The sequence below is a fragment of the Diplotaxodon limnothrissa genome, linkage group LG9, assembly GCF_057381915.1.
Source record: "Diplotaxodon limnothrissa isolate DT_005_m linkage group LG9, D_limnothrissa_male_GT1.1, whole genome shotgun sequence".
Classification (NCBI taxonomy): Eukaryota; Metazoa; Chordata; class Actinopteri; order Cichliformes; family Cichlidae; genus Diplotaxodon; species Diplotaxodon limnothrissa.
In genome coordinates, this window is record NC_140604.1 from 26,969,097 (window position 1) to 26,994,888 (window position 25,792).

Consider the following 25,792-nt stretch of genomic DNA (forward strand, 5'->3'; position numbering starts at 1 on the left):
GCGCGACGCAAACCTTCCGCGGGCTTCTCCCACCATAACTCACAGAGTCTGTAAACCCTGTCCATAACCTCCCTCCTGAGCCTCTCCTCAGAGACCGCTGGGTCCATGCGTGGCGGGATCATTCTGTCACGGTCTGGCTGGCAGACCGTGGGGATGTGGGGAAAGGAGGACCCAGGCGCGGTGCTCTATGTATAAACAGTGTGTTTATTTACAGAGTGGAACAAAAACAACAATAAATCCCCGTGTTCTCCCAGACTCCCGTGTCGTGTCTCTGCGTGAATAGTTCGTGTCTCTGTGCTCTCCGCTCCCGTGTCAGCACCCCCCGGTGCTCGCTGCTCTTCGTGCCTTCCACGCTCCTCCTGCGGGAAACAATAGATGCAGCCGTCAGGACACAAATAACCGCGGGCATACACTTACACACATTAACTCAATTCAATGGGACGACTAACGTGGAGTCTCAAGGAAATGATCCCGCGTCGGTGGGAGCTCCAACTCTCTCCTAAGTAGCTCCCCCGACGAGGCCTGATCAGCAGCAGGTGTGTGACTTCGGGTGTGGCCAGTCCTTCCGCAGGGCCACACCCCTCAGGCCTGCAGGTGGCTGAGCTCCATCCTCCAAGCATACCCGCAGACACACACACACACACACACACTCACATCTACAAGCATGGAGAAGAGCAGCAGCAACACCAAAATACATATAGTAATAATAATATAATTCATAACTGCTCAGGGATCCTGGGTTGCTCAGACCCAGGACCCTGACACTAGCGATATTGACAGCTGCGGTAAACGGTGGATTGACAGCCTACAATCTGCCTGTTTGTCCTACTGTGGCCACCATAGATAGGATTATGTACTTGAATTGTGAGGGGTAAAAAACACGAATTAAGTTGACTGCAATCTCTAATATAATGACATCTAGTAGTGGGATTTTACACACTGTACCTTTAAGCAAGCAATAATGCAAAGAGACAATAACTGAGGTTAAAATTACAAATGTAAGGAGCCAAAGGTCCAAAGTAGCAGCAGAGCAGTTACTGATTCGAAGATCAGAGCAATTATCCACTTTTTTTCAACAGCTAGAAAAACATTACTGTGTGTTTAAACAGATACGAACATTTTAATATCTCCTATAGTCCATAAAAGCTATTTCTCCCTAGAACGATCCTCTTGATTACTCTTTCGGAATTGCGATTTATAGAAACCAGTGCAGGGCCCTTTAAACTCTGCAGCAGGAGTGAGTGAAGTCTATCATGGCAGGAGGAATGGGGTGTGTCAGCAAAACACACAGCTGATTCAGGGTGCCAAAATTTAGCTGCAGTAATTCAACAACGCTGGTCTTGAACTGAAATCCAGAAATATGACATTATCTAGTGCGATCTGCAGAGGCCAGCATCTATGTTGAGCTCAGTGTGTGTGTCTATAATAAAAACACAAACACCAAAGTCAAATAGAGGAGCACAAATGTACACACACGCACCATTACTGCTTTTGAAAAGACAGAATAACTGTACAGCAATACATTTACAAGGGTCTATTAAATAGAACTCCAAACTTAACACTTCAGCTTATCAGGTCCCCACCAATACACCAAAACAACTAGATACACACAGGCACACACACAGACACACCTTCATTTAGTAAAGAGATAGCAGACACTTTGGGAAATACCCTTACCTCCCTTCAAGAGACTGATACCACTCAAATGTAAGAATGAAACTATAGTCAACAGTCCACGACTACTCTGTCACTTACTGTGGTTTCATATTTAGGAGCATTAAGATAGCTATTATGGGCATTTCTGTAACTTTTGTAAAAGCCAATGTTTTTTTACAACTTCAAAAATGATCACTTTATTGTAATCTCATTCTTTAAGTAGCTGCCCACAGCTTGTGGCCGCGGATGAGGATGGAAGCATCTATTAACTTAAATCAGCAGCTCTGCTCTCACGACCACCACCACCATCTCTTCACCGCAACAGATCAGGCCAGCAGCTGCATCTCTGCTGAAGTCCCACCAATCCTAAGACAAGTCTTTGCAACCGGGGATTGGATCGTCAGGGTCGGTGAGGTAAAAATGGATAGTGTTTGTTTTCTCAGTGCTAAAATAAAATGCCCACAAGTCGTGCAGAATTTTTTTAAGTGGTAAAAGAAAACATTCATGAAATTGCTATTGTAACATTACGCTGTTCTGTGGTCACAGTTATCATAGTACGAACCAAATATCCAGAGAGATTTGGGGACAGAAAACAACACAAAGGGGGCATTTTCATTCTGTGATTTTATATCATTAAATTGTCAACAGATCACTTGTGACTTTGTCTGCAGCTTGTGAAACAGCTCACTCAGTTGAGAAGGAGTCGCAATGAATAGAAGCATCCAGGCTGGAGACTTTCTGAGAACGGCGGCTTATGTGAAGAAAATAAAAATAAATAACTGTTTGGGAATCAAAGCGGTCGGTTAACACGCCCTCGGTCTCCTAATGCTAAGCCTGCACTGACACAAAACTGCAATCACAGTGTAGTTTTGAGAATTACATGAAATATGATCAATACTATCAAAATACAAGAGAACAAAGGCGAGTAAAAAAACGATTATGCTGCATATTCAAATTTGCAATATGCTGCGCTCGCACTTGAGGGTATATGATTTAAAGGTTTGCAAATGGGCTTGATTGTGGTGTAAAAACATCATCACTCAGTTTTGCCAAGCACACAGATGCAGGCATATCCACTAACACGCATACGGAGGGCCACCATGTAAGCAGAGACTGCGCGCCGAGCCAGCACAGCATTAGTGGTCTGATTTATACCACCGACAAAACTTGTTTTCGAAGATCGCTCTTCACACAAATATGCCGCAGAGCGCAGCTGGAAGCCATCACCCTGCCGCGGAAATCAAACGTGCAGGGATTAGCCATCCCAAAATGTATTTTCTAATGCAAATCCCAGAGTAAACAGAGAATAGAGGGATGAGATGATGACAAGGAAGTTGGAAACAAACTGTTAGAGTCTTTGAACGTTTGTACCAGATCAGGCGTTTGATGTTAATACAGAGAGATGCGAGTGAGCAATGGAGATTGGAGAAGAGGGAAAGGTGGAAAGGGAGTGGTGCAGAAAGTGCCAGGGTGGGTACGAGGTGGAGACGGCACCATTTGAAGTGGTTTTTCTGCAAAGCCAAAGAGGGAAGCGTAGAGAGAAGAACAAATACCGTATAAGTGTGAGAAATCCTGGGAACTGCACTGAATGGATATCAACACCAGTCACTCGCCAAGGATAGTGTTTTCATTAACATGGGATTTCCCCCCACAAAAGTTCTGCCTCCAGCACGGCAACATCTACATCCCTCCATTTTCTCCAAATCCATCTTCCAAGTTAAGCCTGCCGTGACTAGTTAAAATAACTCAGCTGATTAATATCTCTACTGTGTTATTGCTTTGGACAGAACTGATAGACACAGTAGATACAAATCAACTCCTCTAGACACAGACTGGAATGACAGTGCAGTGAGCTGATCTCTGTCCACTGTAATACATACCCAAGTAAGTAGACCTTATCAGTTTTTTTAATCCAATAAGTGGTTACATATTTGTACATTTCATTGTGCACCTTTTACTGTGATTCTGTGAATGGTTTGGGAAACATCAAGTAATCTAATATGTTATGCTTTAATGTAAGAATTCTGCAGGTTTGTTGAAAACTAGGTTACACTTAAGAAAGTGATTCTGTCATGTGTCCCACTGCAAATCCAAGATACAAACTCAGGAAGGGTGTAAATTCTAACTTTTGCTGAAAAAAAGCTACCCCCTTTCACCCCTTACTATATAGCTTAGGGTTTTAAGAGTATGAAGAGCAAAACACTATTACCATTGCCATTATAGTGGACCTTATCTACAGAGAAGCCCATTCTTACACTTCAAACTGAAAAATTAGATTTTTTTAAGTAGTAAAACCCAGTTTCTCCCAGTACAGCCTTGTCTTGTTTGCACCTGACCGAACAGATATTCTCATATTTTAAAGACCCAACTGTCTGGAGAGGCAGAGTAATGGCTTGCATTTTACTCCCGCTACACAATCATGAAACATGACCTGAAGCGCTTGCACATAAATACAAATGAGGCCAACCTGAAAGAGCGATATTGTGCCCCAACACATTCTGCCAAGTGTGACATGAGCTGAGAGTTTGACCAGTAGCTTGTGGAGTATCTAAAATGTGCAAAATTCAAGGAAAATACTGCTGTAGACTGAATGCTTAGTGACTCCATAACCTGTTCACAAACATCCCAGTACCAGGAATGCATTAAGTGAGTATCTTGAAAATAAATCTGCAAGTAGACTGAAAACATTTTATAAAGAAAAGGAATTTTCTGCTGAAACACTCAATATTGGTGCACACATATGTGACTGCTTTTGATAACATTTATACTCCCTTCTTTTTCCATTTATCGACTTTTAAATATGTGAAATCCTGCCAAGCAGAAAGTGCCGCTCTGATAAATGCCTGCTTAGTTTTAAAAAATAAAATTCAGGTATGAAGGCATGAGGAGGAATAAATCAGGTCCACAGCAGCAGATCTGTTGTGGTCCAGATGTGTACCATAGCACCATGTGGAGCTGATGGGAAAAAATATCATTAGCATTCCATCAATCACCGATATCTTATATAAACTTTTTCCCCAGCTCATTTCTTACTGAGGTAACATTTAATAATATGAGGTGGTCAGCAATAACTGACTGGTGACTACCAGAGTCAAACACGTAGAAATGGACATAACATACAGAAACATGATAGAAGTAGTAGGCCAGAAAAAAGGTACGTGGACACAGAAACTGAGAATCTGTTATGTAGCTTTCATTCACTTCTTCATCCTGTTCCATGTGTTGTCTATTACCTCCTGCTTTGTTTTGTTTCTGCCCCACTTCCAGCACACATACCCAGCATGCCAACAACACACTAGCCAAATTAATAGCAAATACACAAAGACACACATACGTACAAAAACACTGGAATAAGTGACAGCATCCTTGCTCCAAGCTGGCATGAGTACAACACACTGTTGCTTATCCAATCGGAGCTTCCACTAGAGGCCATTTTCCAATCAAATCAAAGTGGGGCTTAGCAGGTAGGCCCCGGCTTTTGTTTGCAGCGCTGGATGGATGAAACAGACACTATGAGAATGTCCTTCGTTTTTGATTTGTTCCTTTAATCCACTACTAGGAGGTCTCTGTAATCCGCTCACTTGGATGACATAATTACATTTTTCTAATAATTATACATCAGACAAGCAGATTAATATTAAATTGCTAAAAAGATCTTAGTGTGGATTTGACTACTCGTTTGCTGTTGAGTATGGCTGACAGGAAGACGGCTCAACACAAAGCAGCACATTACGTGACCACTGGAAAAGCAGACAAGTGCAGCTTTTGGCAAAAACATTTGAAATCTGTGGTGATTTGGCCGCAAAAACACATAAGAATACATAAGCCTTAAAAAGCCTGCCTAGCATGGCTCTGTAAGCAACCAGAGGTTCTCATTACAAACCCACATGATATGAAACATCCCCTCAATAGAACACATATTGTCTGCGTGTCTCAATTACAGCCTGAATTCCTCACTTAAGAAATGCGCACACACACATGCACACACACACAAGCACACGGGAATATGTGAGTACACCGATTATGGTTTGTGTATTTATTCACAGAAACGCATGGGAGGATGAACAGACAAATATATTTGCAGCAATGTGAAATGGGTTACAGTTTGTAATGTTTGGCAACAACACCAACTTAAACTTTACACACAGGCTTTGCCCAGCTCTTCCATTTCCACTAAACAGAACCTGCTGTGTGTGTGTGTGTATTTGCGCATATGTACAAGTGTGTCTGGGCTTGGCCAGGCAGCAGAGCTCTCTCAGGTTACACACACACAGGAAGGCTCAGAGCAATAACAAAGGCCTTTCAAAGGAACCCTCAGCAGGTTAAGATAAAATGTTTTCGCTCAAACTGATAAAAAGCATCTGCAGCTTAAATGAGCAGGCGCTGGTATCAGTGGCGAGGTATGTGCAGCAGATCGGCCGGGACAGATTAAAACAGACAGCGGGTTGTCTCCCTCTTGGACGCACAGAGACCTAAGAGCAAGTGTATGTGTGCGTCCAGTCTAGTACTGACAGAAACACCTGTGAGGTTTAGTTCCAGCTTTAAATCCTCGGCGTGCCAATAATGTGAGAAACAGAAAATGGATAGGGTGTTATCGAGCAGTTCTAGGTTGTACGCTCCACACACAAGTCCCACTGTGCTGTAGGACAACCGCTGTGATGACTCTAAGATACTGTAGACTCGGCAACCTCTAGCACATACTTTAAATGTGTATTTTCATTTTTCTTTTTAACTGTCCAAATATCTTCTTTATAAACACACGGCTGATGAAGAACACATTTTTATTTGCAGCACTGTTCTAGAGGGAGAAGAATTTGGACACAGTTGTTGATCATATTTATGCATGGTCATGCTAACATCTGCCATGTCATGTGTGATTACTGTATGGGTGTAGTGCTGGAGGAGAAGGGGGGGGGGTGTCTAACTTTTTTTAGTTGGAATTATTAAATTTATGACATAATTGAATCCAGTTTAAATGACAAGACTTTATTCCACAAGAATAATAAAGGTTAAAGCAGCAAGAAAGTTCACTGAGCAAAACAGGAAAATTCAGATTTTTTAACTTTTTTTTTAAACTTAGAAACATTTGCTTCAAAGATGGTGATCAGATTCGCTTGCGTTCAGTTGGCATCGTCAAAGCGACTTGTGAATTTCTGTATATGTAGATGCCAAAAGATTTGATTTTTAACTGATTTATCACAGTTAATTGCCATATTATCACAAACATATTGCATGTAATTGCCATCTCGATCCCATTTAACTGCAGACTGATAGCAGCAGACCGACTCTGTCTAATTGCTGCTGTCTTGATGCATCAATCTGTTTGTAATGATATGGCGATTAACTGTGAAAAATCAGTGAAAACCTCAAATCTGTTGGCACCTACATATGCAGAAATTCACATTAAACAGAATTTCATATTAACAACTTGCATTTGGAGTCCAGCCAGAACCTCATAGATCTGGAGCAGAAATTCCTCTATATATAGCGGTGCAGTAGCTACAGGATGACGATTTAGCAACAAAATGACATGGGTGACAACCTTCCTTTTTGATAGAAATATAACCAGAATAAAACCAGCTGGTAACCAGTTGAGTCAAGTCCCCTATTGCAAAGAAAGACAGAAACTGGTTATGCTCACTGGTAGAGACCAACTCCGACCAGATATCCAGCAAAGTGTGTAATAGACATGCTAGTCCACAGTGTCCATTCCACGTGTTGCCTCTCAAAAATGTGAAATGGACATGTATGCAGAAGTTGCAATAACAGCAGAGAGAGATATTTTATTTCAAGCCAACATACAAAAAAATCACGGGAAAGTGTTTAAACGGATATTAATAACATATTTACATGTATATACGTATTAGCCACCTAGCTTAATCATTTCTGATGATTAAGGACCCTGGAACACACTTTATATGATTTTTGCTCACTAGCAACTTGTTGGCTTTAAAGATATTATCTTCCCCTGCTGGAAATGCAGTTTCCGTTTCATGTTTTGGAGAGGCAAAGCGTGAAATGGACACAGTGGACCAGCGTGTCTATTACACATGTTGGTGTGATACTGGGTTGCTGACTCAGGTGTTTTATTTGGAGACAGGCTTCCTCCTACTAGGTGACCTGTGCAATCACCTTGCTATTAAAAGTAGTTGCCCAGAGGTTGAGAGTGTTATATTCTCTGGGCAATCAGTTGGTTGCCTCAAAAATGCTAAAGATTTTAATGTAATCAATGGGCAAGCACCAATTTTTCCTAGGAGCAAAGATGTCAACATCCTATTTTATTCTGCGCCAATAACAAACTGCATGTTGAGATCTGAGAGGGTGTCCAATGGAAATGAAACAAAATCTGTCAGACAACCAATGAGGCTGTAAACAGAATGTTGTTATATCATGCCACTCACTTATTAAGGCTTATATGAACTTTGTACTAACTATGCTGAGGTACTTCCAGTGACAGAGTGACACATTTAATGAATTCACCTATATTACTGCCAATTAAAAATGTTTGGTAAGACTGCAAAAGTAGGGCATAACACAGGCCACTTACCATGTAACAAAAATTATTTTTTAGATGTACAGAAATTTTAGAGGTTCACCTCTTTTGCATCTTACCTGGAAGCCCTGGATGCGAGCCAGGTAGTCCAGCTGCTGTGCTGGCTGCACCGAGACACCACAGGCCAGGTTCTTCCCCTTCATGGGCAGTGAGGCTTCGGCTGTGGGTGACTGACCATTCAGCAGCAGCTCCCTGGCCATGGTAGCGGTTGGGCTGGGTGAGGAGGATGAGCCACTGTAATAAGAAGGGTGTCCTGGGGGTAGCGGGGCAGAGCAGGGCCCCATGTCTTTTGATGCCATGTAGTTAACGGAGTTGCTACTGGTGCTCCCGGGGCCCGGAGCACTGCCACCTTGCTTTCTACTGGCCTCCATCTCCTGATAGACATCTGGGCTTAGGTGGAGCAGACCCTTTTGGGCTGGAGGGGTCAAGAAGGGCGGGAGGAAGGGAGGGAGGTGAAGATTAAAAAAAAAGATGTTAGTATGAATAGATAAATGGACACAAAGAAAAGTATAAAGAGTTAAAAGAGGCAAAACAGAATAAAGGAATGACATTAGGAAAGAGAACAGAGAAAAAGGTTATTATGGATCTCATAATTAAGCGTTGAAATCTCATGAATACAGATTCCTTAGCCACTTACATTAAGACAATACCAAGGAGTGTTTGTCTATGTGGGTGCCCAACTGTGTCCATTTGTGTGCCTACAAGTGTGAGCTCCTAAACTGGCATTTCGTCACCAAACATAGTTGACAGTTACTTGTGTTTTGGCAGGTCCAAGCACTATCAAAGCGTCTGCTGGGAAACACACACACAGCCCCTTTCTTTCTCACTCTCAAACACAAACACAGAGACACAAACGGAGCATCCACCAATATCAACAGAGTGTCTATGACTTCATCTTTGATGGAAAACAGCACCGTCACTTCACTGGTATCCTGCTCCAGTTTTTATGTCTTCAAACATAGACCCAGCTGAACCTCAAAGGAAGTTTAGTCACAGACAAAAGGTTCTTGTTATATTATTTTGAATGAGGAAATGTCCCAAATGGCCTGGCCGAGGCACCTTTGTGGTCTAACAAGTGAAACTGGACAATACTTGCTGTAGTTCTAGCCAGCTGAACACAACAGCACCATTTTAAAGCTTTCTGGACTCTGATATCACTGACCTGAAAGTGTTGCGGAAGCAGGAAATGCCCGTGGGTTGGGATTCAATACGTTTGTTACTCTGTGGCCATGGTGAAAGTGAAAGGAAGGAGTACAAGGCATTAAAAGAATGCAAGGAATTGTAAAGAGAGGATAAAAGAAGGAGGATGAGCTGGCAGCTCGTTCAGATGGAAGAGGATGTGGGGATGAGTGAATGTGAAACCCATGAGGAGCCTCCAAGCCCAGCCAAGGTCACCAGAGACAGGAAGACCAGCTGTCTGTGTGTCTGTGCACATGTCTGTGGGCTTGTTTGTGTGTGCATATGGACCAACAGCTGGGAGAAAGCGCTGGAGCGAGCACTTGACTGACAGGTCACTTCCTGTTTCAGTTAACATTTACAATCACAGACAGATATACACAAACAAGGACAGAGTTTTGCACAATTGTAGCTTACTCTAGTGTAAGGTTTCTGGGAACCTGCTGACAGTATTTCCCATAATGAACAATGAAGTTTGCATTCCTTTCCAGAGCAGCAGAAAAGCTGAAGGAAACAAATGAAATCCAGAACTTATTGCTCGTACTACAACAAGTGGCCCCTTGCCAACAATGACACAAATGCTAGGACTTTTCCCCCCTCCTCCCAATCATGATGACAACTTTAATTTGAATTTACACAAGTAAAACTTGCAGGCCTGCACATTCTGAATGCAGCATCATAAAAAATGAAAGGTGTTAGCCAACATGACATCAGCAGTGGACAAAGAGAATTGGAGGGGGGGGGGGGAGGAGGCAGTCAATGTGATCCATGTGAGTTTCTGTGACTGCCCAGTGCATGTGAGAGTGTTTGCATGTTTGCATGTGATTGAGTACTTAAAGCTGGTGTCAGATGGTAAGCGAGAGCGTGAGAGCAAGAAACAACAAGAGTGAGACAATGGACGAGAGACAGTGGGAGTGAATAAGCAAGAGTGGCTGGATGTGTTTGCGCGTGATGCTGGACAGTGATTGTGAAATTGTGTACATAAAGTGGGAGAAAGTTAGTGAAAGGGGAGAGCGGGAGAAAAGCAGGCTGAGCCTGAGAAGTGGTGAACGGAGGAGTAGGGAGAGCTTATTTGTGGTACCGGTTCCAGGCAGTTGCAGAGGGGTCCCACCCAGACTCGGTGTCCGGTGGGCCAGGGGAGCATTGGAGGAAAGCCAGAGCCAAGCATGAGACTGATCGAAAACAGATAGGGCCGAAGCCCACCGCTATAAATCACCACTGTGGAGCAAGACCTTCACATAGCTTACACATGCACACAATGCACACACACACACACACACATATGAACAGCAGGAAATGAAATGTGGCAACTCAAGTGAAAAGCCGTGCTGCAAGACCCATGGGAATAGAAGGGAGAAAAATCACCCTCTTACTTCTTTTACTTAGGCTTTCTTTTTATGCTCTCTTCCTGTCTCTAAGCCACCCTGTTTGTTGTAGCAATGCCTTCCAGAGCTTACATAGGGCAAAGGACACTGACGCGCACACACACAAAGAGTAAAATGAGGGTTGTAGGTGCCTGAGGTGCGTGTGTGGGTGTTTTGTCTGGGAATGGAAAGAACAGAAAGACAGAGGGATAAATGGACAGCCCTTGACATATTTACCTACTTTCTCCCACTATGCCTTTTATAACGCAGAAACATTCTTTGTGTGGAGCATAGCTCGTCAATGACAGCATTGGTTATGTGTAGGAAATTGCGTTTGTGTTACCTCAGGCTAGTAAATGGAAGAAGATCAAAAATAGAGTTAACCCATTTTGCCAATATGCAACAGCTTTTAAAGCTAAATTAAAAAAAAGGTTTCGACAGAACTGAGTTTTTGAAACCTTTTCAAGGGTTCCGTCCTGCTTTATGTCCTTTTCTGCTATAACTACCTGAAAATGGATCAAAGGACATGATATTTGCCACGTCAGTTACATACATAAAACATTAAAAAATCAGCTGACAATAATGCTTATTAGGCCTCTATATCATCCTCACATTTTGAAGCAGCTGGTGTCCTTTGCACACATCCCTACATGGGGCCCCTGTAGTGAGTTTTCCAACTAAGATGCCATTGCAAATGGTTCACTTGTTGTTTGGGGGGAAAAGAGTGAAGTTTGCCAGCCTTCTGTGGCCCTCTAACACTTTTGAGCCCCACGGAGAGGCCTGTGGGTAATGTTTTAAACATATATCTCGAGCTACACCTAAAATGTGGACTGTGGTTCTTCCTTTGCCTGTGATTTTTAGTTTTTGCCTCTAACCTAGCCTAGTTTCTACTAACCTAGCAGACACACAATGAATAAAATGCCAATGATAACCTCCAGCAGCAACTCTAATTGCTCTAATTTCAGGATTGAGCCAAAAACAAACCATTTAAAATTTGTTTGACCTGAGGTATCCACTCACTAGAAGCAATAATTAAATCACACAGTAAAGTCTCTCTAGAATTTCTATTAACAATCAATCTAAAAACTTGAATATCCTGTTTTTATGCCATAACAGTGCAGACTGCAATAAAAATGCACGGCCTGATTGTAAATGGAATGCCATTATTATAAGTGTAGATTTAAGAAATGCTAGAAAACCTTTTTCCTGATAGCCTATAAATGTAACTTTCTATGTAAGTCTTAGTATCATTTTACCACCGCTTGGTAACTAATAACAGGACTGTATACCCTTTGGCACCAAATTAAAATTTCAGCAGCAACAGATTTATATTTTTGCATAAGTTTTTTTTTCTTAAATTGTAACACTGTGTTAATTGTGACCAACAGTCTTTTAAGACAGACAACAGGAATGACTGTGGCTGATAGTAGGATATGATCTACTGTTATCATCTACATTAAAATAAACCACAGTATGCTACTTTAGGGGATAGGCGTCAATGAGAAAAGACCAAGGTGCAAATACCAACCCTGAAGACACAACAAAAAAAGACTTGTAAACGTGGCAGTCAGAAAAAGTAATTGTTCCATGACCCTTATACCTGGTTGTTCCACCCTTTGTAGTAGGAACTGCAATCAAGCAATAATTGGAAATTAGCCTTTCACATTGAATTCTTCTTTGCAAAACTTTTAATTCAGCTACACTGGCGGGTTTTTGAGCATGAATGAACTGCTTAAGGTCATGTCAAAGCATCTCAATTCAAAATTTTCAGTCATGTGACCGACTCATCATCCTAGCTGTCAATTATTATCTATCCATGGAGGAAAAACAAAGATATGAAGAGAAACTACATCCATACTTTAACCTGGCAGGTTTATTGAATCCCTAAAAGTAGCATTGTCTTTCCCAGAGTACCCATTTGGTCATGTCTACCTGTATCTGTATGTGTATGTAAAAAGAAAATTCACCCTACATTGCTGCCTGGATGAAAGCTTTTAAAGTAAGGATAGCTACATGAATTTTCGATCTGGAGGTAATTGTAAGTGTTACCTAGCTAACTCAAACAAACTACTATATGTAAATCTTTAGTTTTGTTGACTTGGACATTCACAGTGTAGGACCAGAAAAGTTCTGGTAGTATTAATCATCACATTACTGTTGTGTCATAAGAGTAAAGTTGAGCGAGTATTTTTCTGATGTCAGGTAAATCATCCCTACAGTTTAAATGAGACGCCACTGACAGCTTGAGTTGCTGTTAAGAAGCAGGGATTGATGCAATTTGTCCTCATTTGGCAGGTTTAGGTGAGGTTTGCTCACTTGTTGGTGCCATTTTCTACACCATTCTGGCAGCTATAAATAAACGTTCATTAGTGCATTGATTAGTGCATCCAATAGCACAGCACCTATCTGGCATTTTGGCTGAGTTAAACTTGAAAAGGTTGAAAGTATAGCTGGAGGGTAAAGAACTGCAATACTGTCAGGTGGGCGTGTCCCAGTAGCTCTGACGTCACATGAAAACTTTGGATAGGATTCAAGTCCGGACTTTGACGGTCCGGACCTTTGTTGCAGGCTTTGTTCATGGCTAAGATCATTTTGGGTTAGAGTTGTTTTCTTTTTCTTTTGAAAGTGTACTAAACTAGCCAATAGGGTTGGGAGTAAACAAATTGTTTACTTTTCTAGGCATCTGAAAGAAGCAAGTGCAAATATGGGATACTGTCAGAGTGGATACTAGCCAGGGGCCTAGGTACTAGAGACCTTCTTGCTCCATAGTATAAAGTCTAATTTGTAAATTCATAATTCTTTGGTGACTTTACAGTGTACAAGTTGGGGTTCTGTGTCTGTCCTCCTGCACAATTTATCAAAGCAGCTCCCTTGCCTAAACATTTCCAATAGTGAGAATGTCTCTGAAACTGATTATTACCTCAAGCATGCAACACTTGAGGTAATACGGGACTTTGGAGATGACTTCATTCTCCCTGTGCTGTTTGGAGTTAATTTGAGAAAATAGGTATATCCACATACGGTACAGTGAGACAAGGGAAGAGCATGGCACAACCAAATGATTGCAACCACGTGAAATTAGGCTTTTGTGTTTTTTTGTTTTTATAACATTTGCTTCAAAGACAGAGACCAGGTCTGAGACCACTCAGATTCAGTTGCTGTCTTCAAGGTGACTTTGGTGCGTCATGATGGTGAAAAACAGCAATAAGACTGACTCAGTGTGCTATCAGTTTGCAGCTGAATGGGGTGAAGCTGGCAATTACACACAATCTGTCACTGTTAGTAAAAATATGCTTATTAACTGTGAGAAACTGTAGTAAATCTGTTGCTTTCCTCCACAAATAGTGATGTAGTTGCTGCAGGAAAGCAATTTGTAAAATGACACAGGCACTCTTGCAGATGTGCTGCACTCATTGGTGACTCAGACTGATAGCAAAATGGCAGTCTGTCTGCGTTTACAAATTACCTGGCAGCTCACAAATCTGAGAGTACGTGCAGTTAGGCCATGATTGTTTAGAGACAGGTTGCCTTTCACCAGACAACCGGTGCAAACACCTTAGAACTGAAGTCATTACAGGCATTTAACCTCTGATTGCAGCTGACTGCTGCAGCTACCTGCACTTGATATTGAATGTGATTTTTCGTAGCAGCACAGATACTGCCGCCCTTGTTTTACTCTAGTGTGACTGAGCCAATTCTAAATTCATTGAGGAAGACAGATTTGAAGCAGTTTTTTCTACGGTAACCTTCCTTTGGTTCAGACTCAGGGCTGGGCTTTCTAACATTTTTACACATTTTACACAAAAAATCTGTATGATATAAAATACGGGGTGGAATCAAACATATTGCTTTCTCTCGTGGCATTATTTGAACAGTGGAAGAAAGCAAATTAACTGAAGTATATTAAAATTTAACATAAAAAATATAAATAAAACCCATCCTGACTACACAGTGTAGTAGTGAATGTAGAGAATTTATGCTTTTTTGGGGGGGGTGGAGGTGTAATCACTACGGAAAAATGTGTTGTGATATATCATCACTGTGGGTGACACACTGTGATAGTATTGCACGGTGAGTTATTCTTGGACTCTTACTCATAAGATTAAAGTGCTTCTGAAAAAAAAAAGTCTCATTCAGAAAAGATCCGCACAATAAGTAACACTGCCGTTATAAAGAGTCGAAAACAGATGTCGCTACATCAACAAAGATGGCTAAAATATTGAGGATTATAAGTTTAAAAGTTTTAATTTTATTCACCTATAAACACGGGCCCTGTTTAAACACTCGCAAAGTTTGAACAGCTGCAAGGAAAAGAAAAGATTTTCACCCCCCCCCCTTTTTTTTACCCCCAGCCAGACTTCTACTTATTCACACTATACGTCAAAACAAAAGACAAACAAGAAACATCTTCCATTCAGCACTGACAGACACACGCACACAGAAAACTGAGACCAGCTGTATCTGTTTGAATGAGTTGTAAATGGTGTTTATGAAATAAATATTATTCAGACATTAGCGTCGTGTGAGTGTTCTGCGGTTTGGGCAACTTTAAAGAGCTAATTAGCAGATAGTTAAGCCTCATGCTGAGTGTGAGATAAACTAAGTGGAAATGGCAATGGACCAAAGGCACACTCCAAGCCAACAATAGGAACAGTCATCGAAAAAAGGAAGATTTTGTTTCCCAAGAGGCTCTACTCTGGAGGTATTGGGCAATGACCGAAGCTCCGGCTTCAATAGAAACCACAACCACCAAAATAGTTTTTCCAAGAGAACAATCATTGATCTACAAATATTATTTAGATAATATATCTTTCAGAAACTCGACTAAATCACAGATTTGAGTGCTATAAAAATTGTGGCACAGGCTCAGTTCTCATCTGGGTCCTGCCTATCAAGTCTAAACCAGCAGTGAGCAATGCAACAAATCTGGGCGATTACTCTCTCAACATAAGTGTGCTAAGCATGACATCCATTCTCCTCTCCAGAGTGAAGCTGGATGCCCCATGTCAGGGAGCCGGAGCTCTGCCAAAACCCTCCATTAGACCAAAGTGACGACAGCACATTTGAATCTATTAAAGCTATCTGTTTTCCCCTCTGCTGCTCGACATCTCACAGATTGTTCATTTGAGTCACAAACTGCTCTTTCTCAAGCTGCTGGCATTTACTTTCCTAGTTTAAAACTGCTTACATCTGCTTTTTTAAAAACTCAATCTAGAACATCACAAAAATATAATCAAGCTCAGATACTTACATGCTTAAGCAACACCATGACAATTAATTCTTTGGAAACTTCTTTCACACGTAATATTAAAAAAAACAACAACAAAAAAAACTTATGCCACATGTGGCACGACTAGCAAAATAACACCACTGCCAGGCTCCGGAGACAACAAAACAACTAAAAATAGAATGGGAATTCTTGAAATAGCTTCTTGACTTTAATGTGAGATTTTCGGCATTATTTTTTATTTTGATTACAGACAAGACAACCAACTTAACAAGAGACAATGATGGAGGCCAGCTGTTTTAAAATTACACCCTTAAGGTTCTCAGTGAAGAGTCCTTTGAGACAAAGCCTCTTCTATAAATAAAATGCCCTTTAAGGCCATCACATTCCTATGTAAGATCTTACATAAATCCAGACAGGAAATGTATTTTGCATTTGCTGACCTTTTGAAGATGTCCATAAGGTGAGATAATGATCTGTTTCTCCTTTGTATCTGTTTGTACATTAACAGGCTTGGGTATTGTCCAGATATAACAGCAATGGCAAGGCTAACATGATGATGTTTAGGAGGTTAACTATATTTACCATCATAGTTTAGACTGTTAGCATGCTAACATTTGCTAATTATAGTGAGCGATGCCATTAGCTTTGGTCTTTCACTATAAACCAAAGTCAAAGCCATGTATTCCTTTTTGTACTTGATTATCCCACTAGTGAGAAATTTAGAAGAAGACTTTAGTCCATAAGCCACAGGTGTATTCATTCATTGTAGTTCAGGCTGGACCTACACACTGGCCCAGTTAATTGACTGGTATTGTGATTTTCACAACCATGCTGCTAAAAACCTGCACAGAGATCCAAATTGAAATAAAAAAATAGCTTAATATCTAGTAAAGACCTACTACTAATCTTGTGTGCTCAATGCACATTTTAACTACCGAATGCCTTTTTGAACATTTATTCCAGAGCATGGATATCACCACTTCTGTTTTTTCCACTACTTTGGTCCTTTTAGCACTAGTTTGACATTCTGTAATACTAGTTGTAATGATTTATTAATTACTTATTCTGTTTCAGCAACTAGTTACAACACAAACTTTACTAAGGAAGCTGAGCCAGAACCTGTAGCATGAGAGTCACAGGTAGTCCGCTATCTGATGCATTCGTGGCCTTCTGGATAATGTAAGCCAGACAATGTCAGGGGAATCAGATTAGAGTATAACAGTTTCCTTTCATACATTTAATGAACAACAGGTGATAGTCTACCTGAAAATTACTCAATTTTTATCATGTGGTGTTGGCTAGGTAGAGCATACTCAAGGCAGGTCACATCTACCCAATCCACTGGAAACCAGGCAGTTACCCGCTCTATTTAATGTTTAAGGTCCGATCAGAGTGCAACCGCATGAGCACACATGGAAATACCTTTACGAGATCACTACTCAACTGCAAAACATTTCTCAAGTAAATAGTCTAAAAATCTTTTATAGCAAACTAGCCTTGTGTAATTAGCATTGTGTACATTTTATTTACTATTTTGGTTTTGGTCTCATCAGTTTGAGAAATCTGCTAACTACTTTAACCACTGATGTGATAAACCTTGTAAACATGTATGACAGTTGCAGTGTCTCTATGTGTTGAGGATTAAGGGTATGTGTATGTGCACATACCCTATACTCCTGTGCACTTGTGTGTTAATCCTGAGTGAAAGGCTATGTTTTCTGCACAGGAAGGCAGCGGAGGGACTCCCCGGAGGGCCTCTGTGTGCCGGCCCTGTAAGCCTGTGTGAATGAGCCTGAATTCGCAGGCTCCCCACGAGGACGCACGGCCAATTAAGCTGACAGTCAGAGGCCCATTGACCAGTCACAGAGATTAAACGCCGGGCCATCTCGGTGGCTAAAACCACCTGCAGGATGGAGGGAATGATGGAGAGCCAGAGAGGAGGAGGAGAAGGAAATGGAAAGAAACACGGGGAGACGTGCCGATACTCACTGTTGCTTGTCGCTTCAGTAAAAGACGCCTTTTGTCCATTCCAGCCTTTGTTGTCCATCTGTAGTGATGTGGAGAGAAGGAGAGAAGGGGGAGGTAAGAGAGATGTAGATTCTTGAACAGACAGCTTCTTCACGCATGTCAGACAAGTTCCTTCCTACTGTTTGGTCAACAAAGAGACGAGTGCTCACAGGAGGGGATGCTTAAGGAGCCTAGTGTCTCTAGGCCAGCTACTTAATTAGGGGGGTTGTCAATGTTTAGTAACAAAAAAAGAGGCTCCTATTCAATGTGTTACTTCTGCTGTGGTGTGTGCGTCTGCTTGCACAAACACACACAGCCACAAACACATGTGAAACACAAACAAATCATTTCTCACATGTGTGACAGCTGAGGAGATGACATTGCTGTAAACAAATTCACCCACGCTACAGTGGAATTTCAGTGCAAGAGAGCTCACAGCTCACAGAGAGAAAGGAGGAATGGAAGGAGAGAAAGCGCTCGAAAGAAAGACAACCTATCTTACAAAAGCTACAGAGCTCTGAGTTGTCTGAGATCAAAAGAAAAGGAAAAACTAATTCGTACAGAGACGTTGTCGGAGTTGTCGAGCTATTGCACAGTCACGTATCGGCCAATAACTTTGTTCTGTCTAAATATTGTTTCTTGAGTGTAACCAGACAGGTCTCACCTCTTGCCAGAAATTAGCTTAAACAGGGAGACTCACTGCTTATTTCCATAATAGCAGACTCACATATCTGAAACCTTAGAAAACAAAACACAGTGGTTTATAGGACTAAAGAATGAAACATCCAATGATGTGATTTGATTACATGTCTGTAACGTTTGACATTCCCCTGGAGACTCGTGTAAGTGGGGCATTCAGTGTGCAGAGCGTTTAAAACTTTCAAAAACTCCTCTGCTGAAGTCTCAGTAGCAGTAACTACACAGAAGATCAAGGTAATTAATGTCAGAGCTGAGGAAATCAAACTAAAAGGAAGGAAATTACTGGCTGCAAACTGAGATGCGCTTTCTTCGGAGCATGTCATGTTTAACTCTCCTGCAGTGTTGGTCAAGTTACTTGAAAAAAGTAATCAGTAACTAATTACTGATTACTTCCACAAAAAAGTAATCCCGTTACTTTACTGATTACTTATTTTCAAAAGTAATTAATTACTTAGTTACTTAGTTACTTTTTAAAAACACGATTTACAACCTGAAGAGGTGATAAAGCGATAGATCTTTCAGCCCAATTCTACTTTTTCTGCATAATCTATCATACAAAATGTAATCAAATGGAAAAGTCTCTTTTTTTTTTACTTGTTTTATCAGTTTTAATCTTTTAATTTTATGCATCAAGCAAAAATTTAATTATATGCACCATTCTCTGACTTGAATAAATTAGTTTAACATTTAAACCTATTTTCTGCACATTCCAGCACATAAAATAAAATATTTTTTGTGTTTACACTCACTCTTTCAAATAGATGCAAGTAAAACACAGCAGAAAATAAATAAAGTCAAAGACTCAGCGGTCCTGTTGCTCTATTTTCACCTGTAAAGCAGGACTGCGGTAGGCGGAGGTTTACCCTGGTGCAGGTGTGCCGCGGTCAGTTGAAGAATCCGCGAGTTTCTCTGTGAGTTTCCCATTACGTCGTTGCACACTCGGTGCTTGCTTGGAAGTTTAGGGGTTTTTTTGCTGTAAAAAGAAGTTTTCTTCCCACGCACGATGGACACTAATGTTTTTGTTACTTTTTATGGAATCAAACTCAAAGTAAGGTCAGTACTTCCACGCTTTAAACGCTGCACGCTCATACGCTCTCCCGCACTCGATATGTGATCCATTGTTGATCTGCACACAGCTGTTGTCACTAACGGCGCACTCGCTTATGTCACTGTCATTCTCGCAAAAAATCACGGTTTTAGTAACGCAGTAACGCAGCGTTCCTACGGGAAAGTAACTGTAATCTAATTACCGTTTTTGCAATAGTAATCCCTTACTTTACTCGTTACTTGAAAAAAGTAATCAGATTACAGTAACGCTTACTGTAATCTGATTACAAGTAACGCGTTACTGCCCATCTCTGCTCTCCTGTAGTTCTAAGATTTGGTTTTCTGAATAGTATACATACAGTATATGCAGCATCATATATCAAACTAATGAGCTGTCTGGGGAACAATTAACATTCTACAGAGAGACTGGTTATGTAACTCTATCTGATTCTGCCCCCTTGAGCTTAAAAACCAACGAGGTGAATAAAGATGTTGGTGATCAATGGTTGCTTGCAAAACACATATGGTTTAGAGAAGCTGAACGGGTTGTATAATAGGTCAGCAGCACTGGGATTTGAGATAAATCTGGGAATTGAGTATCAGAATTACTGTGCGGGGTTGTAGAGATGAGATAAAGTCAGGGCAGTGCATGAAGTTTCCTAATTAGTTCTTCAGCATACAACTTTATAGGTACCATCCGCTATCACCATTCTTATAGCTCTGATGCTAAAAACAATTGCAAAGTGTTATTATTTGGGTGTCTCTGCTTAGACTGCTGCCCCCTGCAGCCCCGACCTTGATAGGCAAACAGAAAAGTGACAGAGGCAATAAAAACCCATTGGAATAACTCATGAGTGTCTGTAATTAAGTAACCTAAAGCAACCTACATACTATACATTTATGTTGCACTCATTAGCCATTATATTAGGTGCCCGAAAGGACATTTATGTGACTTTGAACGTAGCATGGTTGTTGGTGCCACACAGGGTGGTCTAAGTATCTAAGTATTCCACAAACTTCTGACCATTCTCTGTAAACCCGAGAATGGTCCAAAAAAGAGAAAATGAGTACCAGTTCTCTAGGAGGGCAACAGTAACTCAAATAACTACTTGATACAACAAAGGTATGCAGAACAGCATCTTCAAACCTTGGTGCAGATGGGCTACAGAAGCAGAAGACCACACTGGGTGCCACTCTTGTCAGATAAGAACAGGAAACAGGTGCTACAATTCACAAGGGCTCACCAAAATTGCAGAACAGAAGATTGGAAAAGTGGCAGGATCATAATTTCATGTAAACAACATGAAAACACCGATCAACCCTGGGTTGTTTCAATGGTTCACGCTGCTGCTGGTGGTATAATGGTGTGGGTGATATTTTTTAGCATTTCCATACTTTCATAGGTCCTTTGGTACCAGCTGAGCATCTTTTTAATGCCACTTGACTAGGAAGGTGAGCTGTTGTTGACAATGTCCACCTCTTTATGACCACACAATATCCATCTTCTGATGGCTACTTCAGGATATTACCCCATGTCACAAGGCTCAAAAAAATCACAAATGTATTTCTTGAACATCACAATGAGTTCAGTGTACTCAAATGGCCTCACAATCAATCCAACAGATCACCTTTGGGATGTGATTCACATTATGGATGTGCAACTGACAACATCTGCAGCAACTGAGTGATGACGTCATGTCAATGTGGTTCAAAATCTCTGAGGAATGTTTCCAGCACTTTAATTAATCTGTGCCACAAAGAACTATTGCAGTTCTGAAGGCAAAAGGGGGGCCAGCTTAGTGCTATCAAGGTATAACTAATAAAGTGTTCACCTCTTCAACAGTTTTAACATGTTTTCACTTTAGTAGCTACAAGAAATCGGAACCAAATGTAATCTGTGGATCATATTGATATATTCATATCATTATGAAACAAATGCGATAATTTATAGATGCAGTATAAGAAACCAGTGCTGGGAAAGTTTACATTTCTAAAACGGCTGTGAACAAAACCTTCTGTATAATTAATTGTGTGATTTATTCCTCCCCCCCATTATGTAGAATCTTTTAAAACTTCAAATAACATTCAACAATATACAACTACTACCAGTCAGGAAGTAAGATAAATAAACAGTTGTGCAGCAAAGTGGGAGGCTTGTATATAAAACAGATATGAAATATACAAGCTGGCGAAGGCGTTTTTACCTCAGCCGGGTTCTGAGGGACTGTGGAGGCCTTGTATCCCAGCTGTAGCAGCATAGCCTCAGCTGCATTCCGCTTGGCAACCTTCTTGTTGGGCCCTGTTCCCGTGGCAACCTCATTATTCACCTTCACCTGTATGGGAATGGAGGAAAACACGCATATAAAGAAACCAGTACACACAAGTGAGATAAAGACACTAGCAATATTTGCTGATTCACAACTGAACATTCTGGTTTTGCTGATGCATCCTGTTGTGATAATGACTAACTGTTCCTTAGTTTTTTTTTAAAAAGTTTCTTTTCTCTCTTTTTCAGAGCTGAGGCAGCCATGCAGTGCACATTGCACAAAAAGAATCTGAGTGAAGTGTTTGTTTTTCAGTAATCCCAAAACATTAAATCTGTCTATACAGAATGTAAGCAGAAATTTCCAAGAGAATATCAGACGTCGTTATGTTATCCAAACAGACAATTACACTGTACAAATAACATTCTGGGAGCCAAAGCCTGTGAACTGCCAGGCCTCAGCGCACTCAGTCAAAGTGGTCTGACATGCTCGCTAAGTACTCATCTGAATACATCACGAAGGTCACAACAGAAGGAGAAGGAAGGAAGGCCTCAATAAATTCCCCAATCACTAAACAAACACAATCACTCTTTTATCAAAATTTAAACGATGATCAGCTCCTCAGAAAGCGTTTGACAAAAAGGTGGAGCCCTTTCTGAAGTGATGGCTTCAGACAAACGATACGAAAACAGAGACTCATTTGAGCCCTGCTGCCTACCAAAGGAAACAATGTGGAAATTTTAGAAGATGGAGTGGACTGCACAAAAGAACACACACACTCACGGGGACTAATGTGTGCATCAAAGAGGCATGGAGAATAGGTTTGAGGCTGAATTACCGCCTGATGCTAAGAGAAGCTCTGTTCTTCACATGAAAGAAAAGGATTATGGAACGAGAGACTAAGTGGGAGAGTTTGACTGGGAGAGGCAGCCAGGGAAAGATGAATAGGAAGAGAAAAAGACAGACTGCTGTTAAAATGGCGAGCATAAATAACAAATGCACACGTTTAGCAATTTTACGGTGTGAAGCGGTGTGGGTTAGTACAATGCCACAATCTTTCCAGGAGTATATGTCCCAGAAAATCCACCCCAAGATATGGTCAAAGAATTTGCAAAAAACCAAACAAACGAATAAACAATCAAACAAAAAAAGGCCTCAGTTAGCATGTTGAATTTTAAAGTTCATTACAGCACGATTAGAAAAAGACTGAACAAGTGTGGTTTGTTTGGAAGGGCTGCGAGGAGAAAGCCTCTTCTCTCTAAAAAGAACATGACCGCATGGCTTAGGTTTGCAAAGAACAAACCACAAGCTCTCTGGATCAATGAGGCTCATTCGTGAGTATTTTCATGGAAACATTCTTACCCTGTGCAAAAAACAATCACGTAAACAAAATTACTAACAAATTCACTGCCATTAGCTAATTTCTTTATATAAAGAAAGATGTTTGATGCCAGGTGACGTAGAGAAAGAGATGTATGAGAGAATCCTGCACATGGTGAAAGTCCAACTGAAGACACTAGCTCAGGCTGAAATAATTGAGGTTAAAATATGAGGTTAAAAGGGCTAAAATATCTCTACCCAAGAAACTCATTGTGGCTCAATTTCTTTTTAAAAAGAAAAAGAAACAGTTTGGAAATCCGAATTGATACATAAAAAATAAAATAAAGCACTAAAAGACTAAAAGAAAAAGAAAAAAAAGGTCACGCACAAGGAGCAACCAGATTGGTCACTCCAAGATGAGAAACTTGGTTCAATGGAAAAAAGAAATCTAGATTCCCCGGTATCCATGGAACAGTACCAAGAACTGTATATGACACTCAGCAATCGCCTTTTCATTTGGTATTTCATTTTCTTTACCTGTATTCTGAGCATTTCTTTTTTTGGTTTGCTGTTTACGATACATATGAATGTTTCACACGCTAATCAGTGATTCATTAATATTGTTGTACCTGAAAAAATTTAGAAATGTTTTGGAGATACAAAGTATGTGAAGGTGTGGCTGTCACAGAAAAATTTAAAACACAGCTTTTTGTCATCTCTGCTGAAACATAAGTGAATTACAAGCAGCACACTAAGTCCAACATCTAAAGACTTTTTTTTTTTTTTTCACATGAAGGGTGGGACAGAATATCAAAGCGGCAACATAACTAATCACTTCCTCATGTGAAATACTTTCAATACACACTGATGCCAAATATCAATATTCTTATTAAAACTCTAAACCAACTGTAAACTGGCTGGTACAATTTCTCAAGAGATGAAGTTAGGAAGAAACTCAGAGGGAAAGTACCAGACAACACGGTTAGCAGGGGAAAGCAAATCAAAGAGCTAATTCATTGAATCGATTAATTAAAAGTGAGGAGCAATAATACACAAAGATTCAATTTTCTCTTCTTCTGTTATAAAACTATTGCAGCGTACTGCTAAAGACTGTATACTGCAGAATCACTGTGTTGTGAATATTTATTGAGTTCATAATTTAATAGTTATTGAACTATAGCACTGTATGGATTCCCTACTTTACACAATGAGCTTGACTGATTTGTTAGAGCTTAATAAAACATTTTCAAAATCATGTAATGATCTGATTTACATAAATGTCATCGGCATTTACCTGACAAGTTCTTTTAAAATCAACAAAGCATTTCTCAAGATTGTCCTTCAATCTTAATTGCAAATTAATTTTAACACGTGGGTAATTAAAGAAACACATTTGGCAGAAACAGTAGTTTAGCTTTAACTTGTAAAAGTAGGGCAGGTAAATTAAAGAGGGCAAATTCCAAGTTTAAAGTGCACAGTTTATTAACTGAAGCCAATTTCAACTTGGCTTCAGTTAATAAACTTAATTTCAACTTGCAGACACAGATTATTTTTTTCTCCTGTGGTTTTTCATGCATGACCTCAAATAGGCTAAACAACTCTGAAAGAGATAACTGTGGTATCTGATGAGATTTCCTCATACAAAGATCCTACTCTGTTTACTGGACTAATAATAAACACCAAACCACCCGTAACTAAAGGTTGCAGCTGACAGAGGAACATGACATTTTATGAATACTAGCTCCTTAATTCCAGTATCATCCTGTGGTACAGAAAACAGACTTCGTGCCACCGACAACTTGAAATGTAATAGCATAAAAAAAAGTTGGCTGCTCCAGTGATGGAAACGGCTGTAAAGATGGATGTTCATCTATTCTAAGCTTTAACTGCATCTATAAACATAATAAATGCTAAACAGAATGTTTCACAAAGGAATGCCGAGCATGAGAGACAAAGAGGAGAAGAGAAAACGGTGAAAGGAAACATGAGGAGGCCGAAATCATTTTAATCCAACGTTGAAATGCAGTAAATGAAAACAGACTTTAATGTTCAGTTATTCTACCACATGTTCCTGACAAAATAACCATGTTTGCACCAAATGCATTAAATTATTTACATGTCTTCTGGTGACTAAACATTAACCAACAACATTTTTTCCTGTTCTTTGACATAGTAAATAATAAATACTGCAAAACTGGAAGTAGGTTCCACACTTAAAAGAACAAAGCTGGTCAGTGGTGCAGGAGGGGAATAGATTTCTTTTCTGCACATTAGCAGGCTGTTCAAAAACGACCTTGTTTGAACAAAGGGGAGCTTGTCATGCTAACACAGTTAGGGATCATAATCCCTGTGGAAACCTAAGAAACCTCGCACCCACGTTCATTACCCACATATAGCCATCCTCCGTGTATGTAGTAGCCTGAGATTCAGCAGATATGAGCTAAGCTCCTTGTCTTTTACAGCATATATAACCCTT

At 40.5% G+C, this 25,792-nt stretch overlaps 1 protein-coding gene across 2 annotated transcripts in view; it reads right to left on the reverse strand.

The window, feature by feature from the left end:
- Positions 1-25,792, reverse strand: part of stau2 (staufen double-stranded RNA binding protein 2) — a 109,268-nt gene that overhangs the window by 43,010 nt on the left and 40,466 nt on the right. For both annotated transcript variants that reach the window (XM_085362417.1, XM_085362415.1), the window contains exons 10-12: positions 21,937-22,065; positions 17,969-18,026; positions 8,269-8,624 (exon numbers count right to left, since the gene is read on the reverse strand). In XM_085362417.1, the coding sequence (XP_085218543.1) occupies positions 8,269-8,624; positions 17,969-18,026; positions 21,937-22,065 (543 nt within the window). The remainder of the gene's footprint in view (positions 1-8,268; positions 8,625-17,968; positions 18,027-21,936; positions 22,066-25,792) is intronic.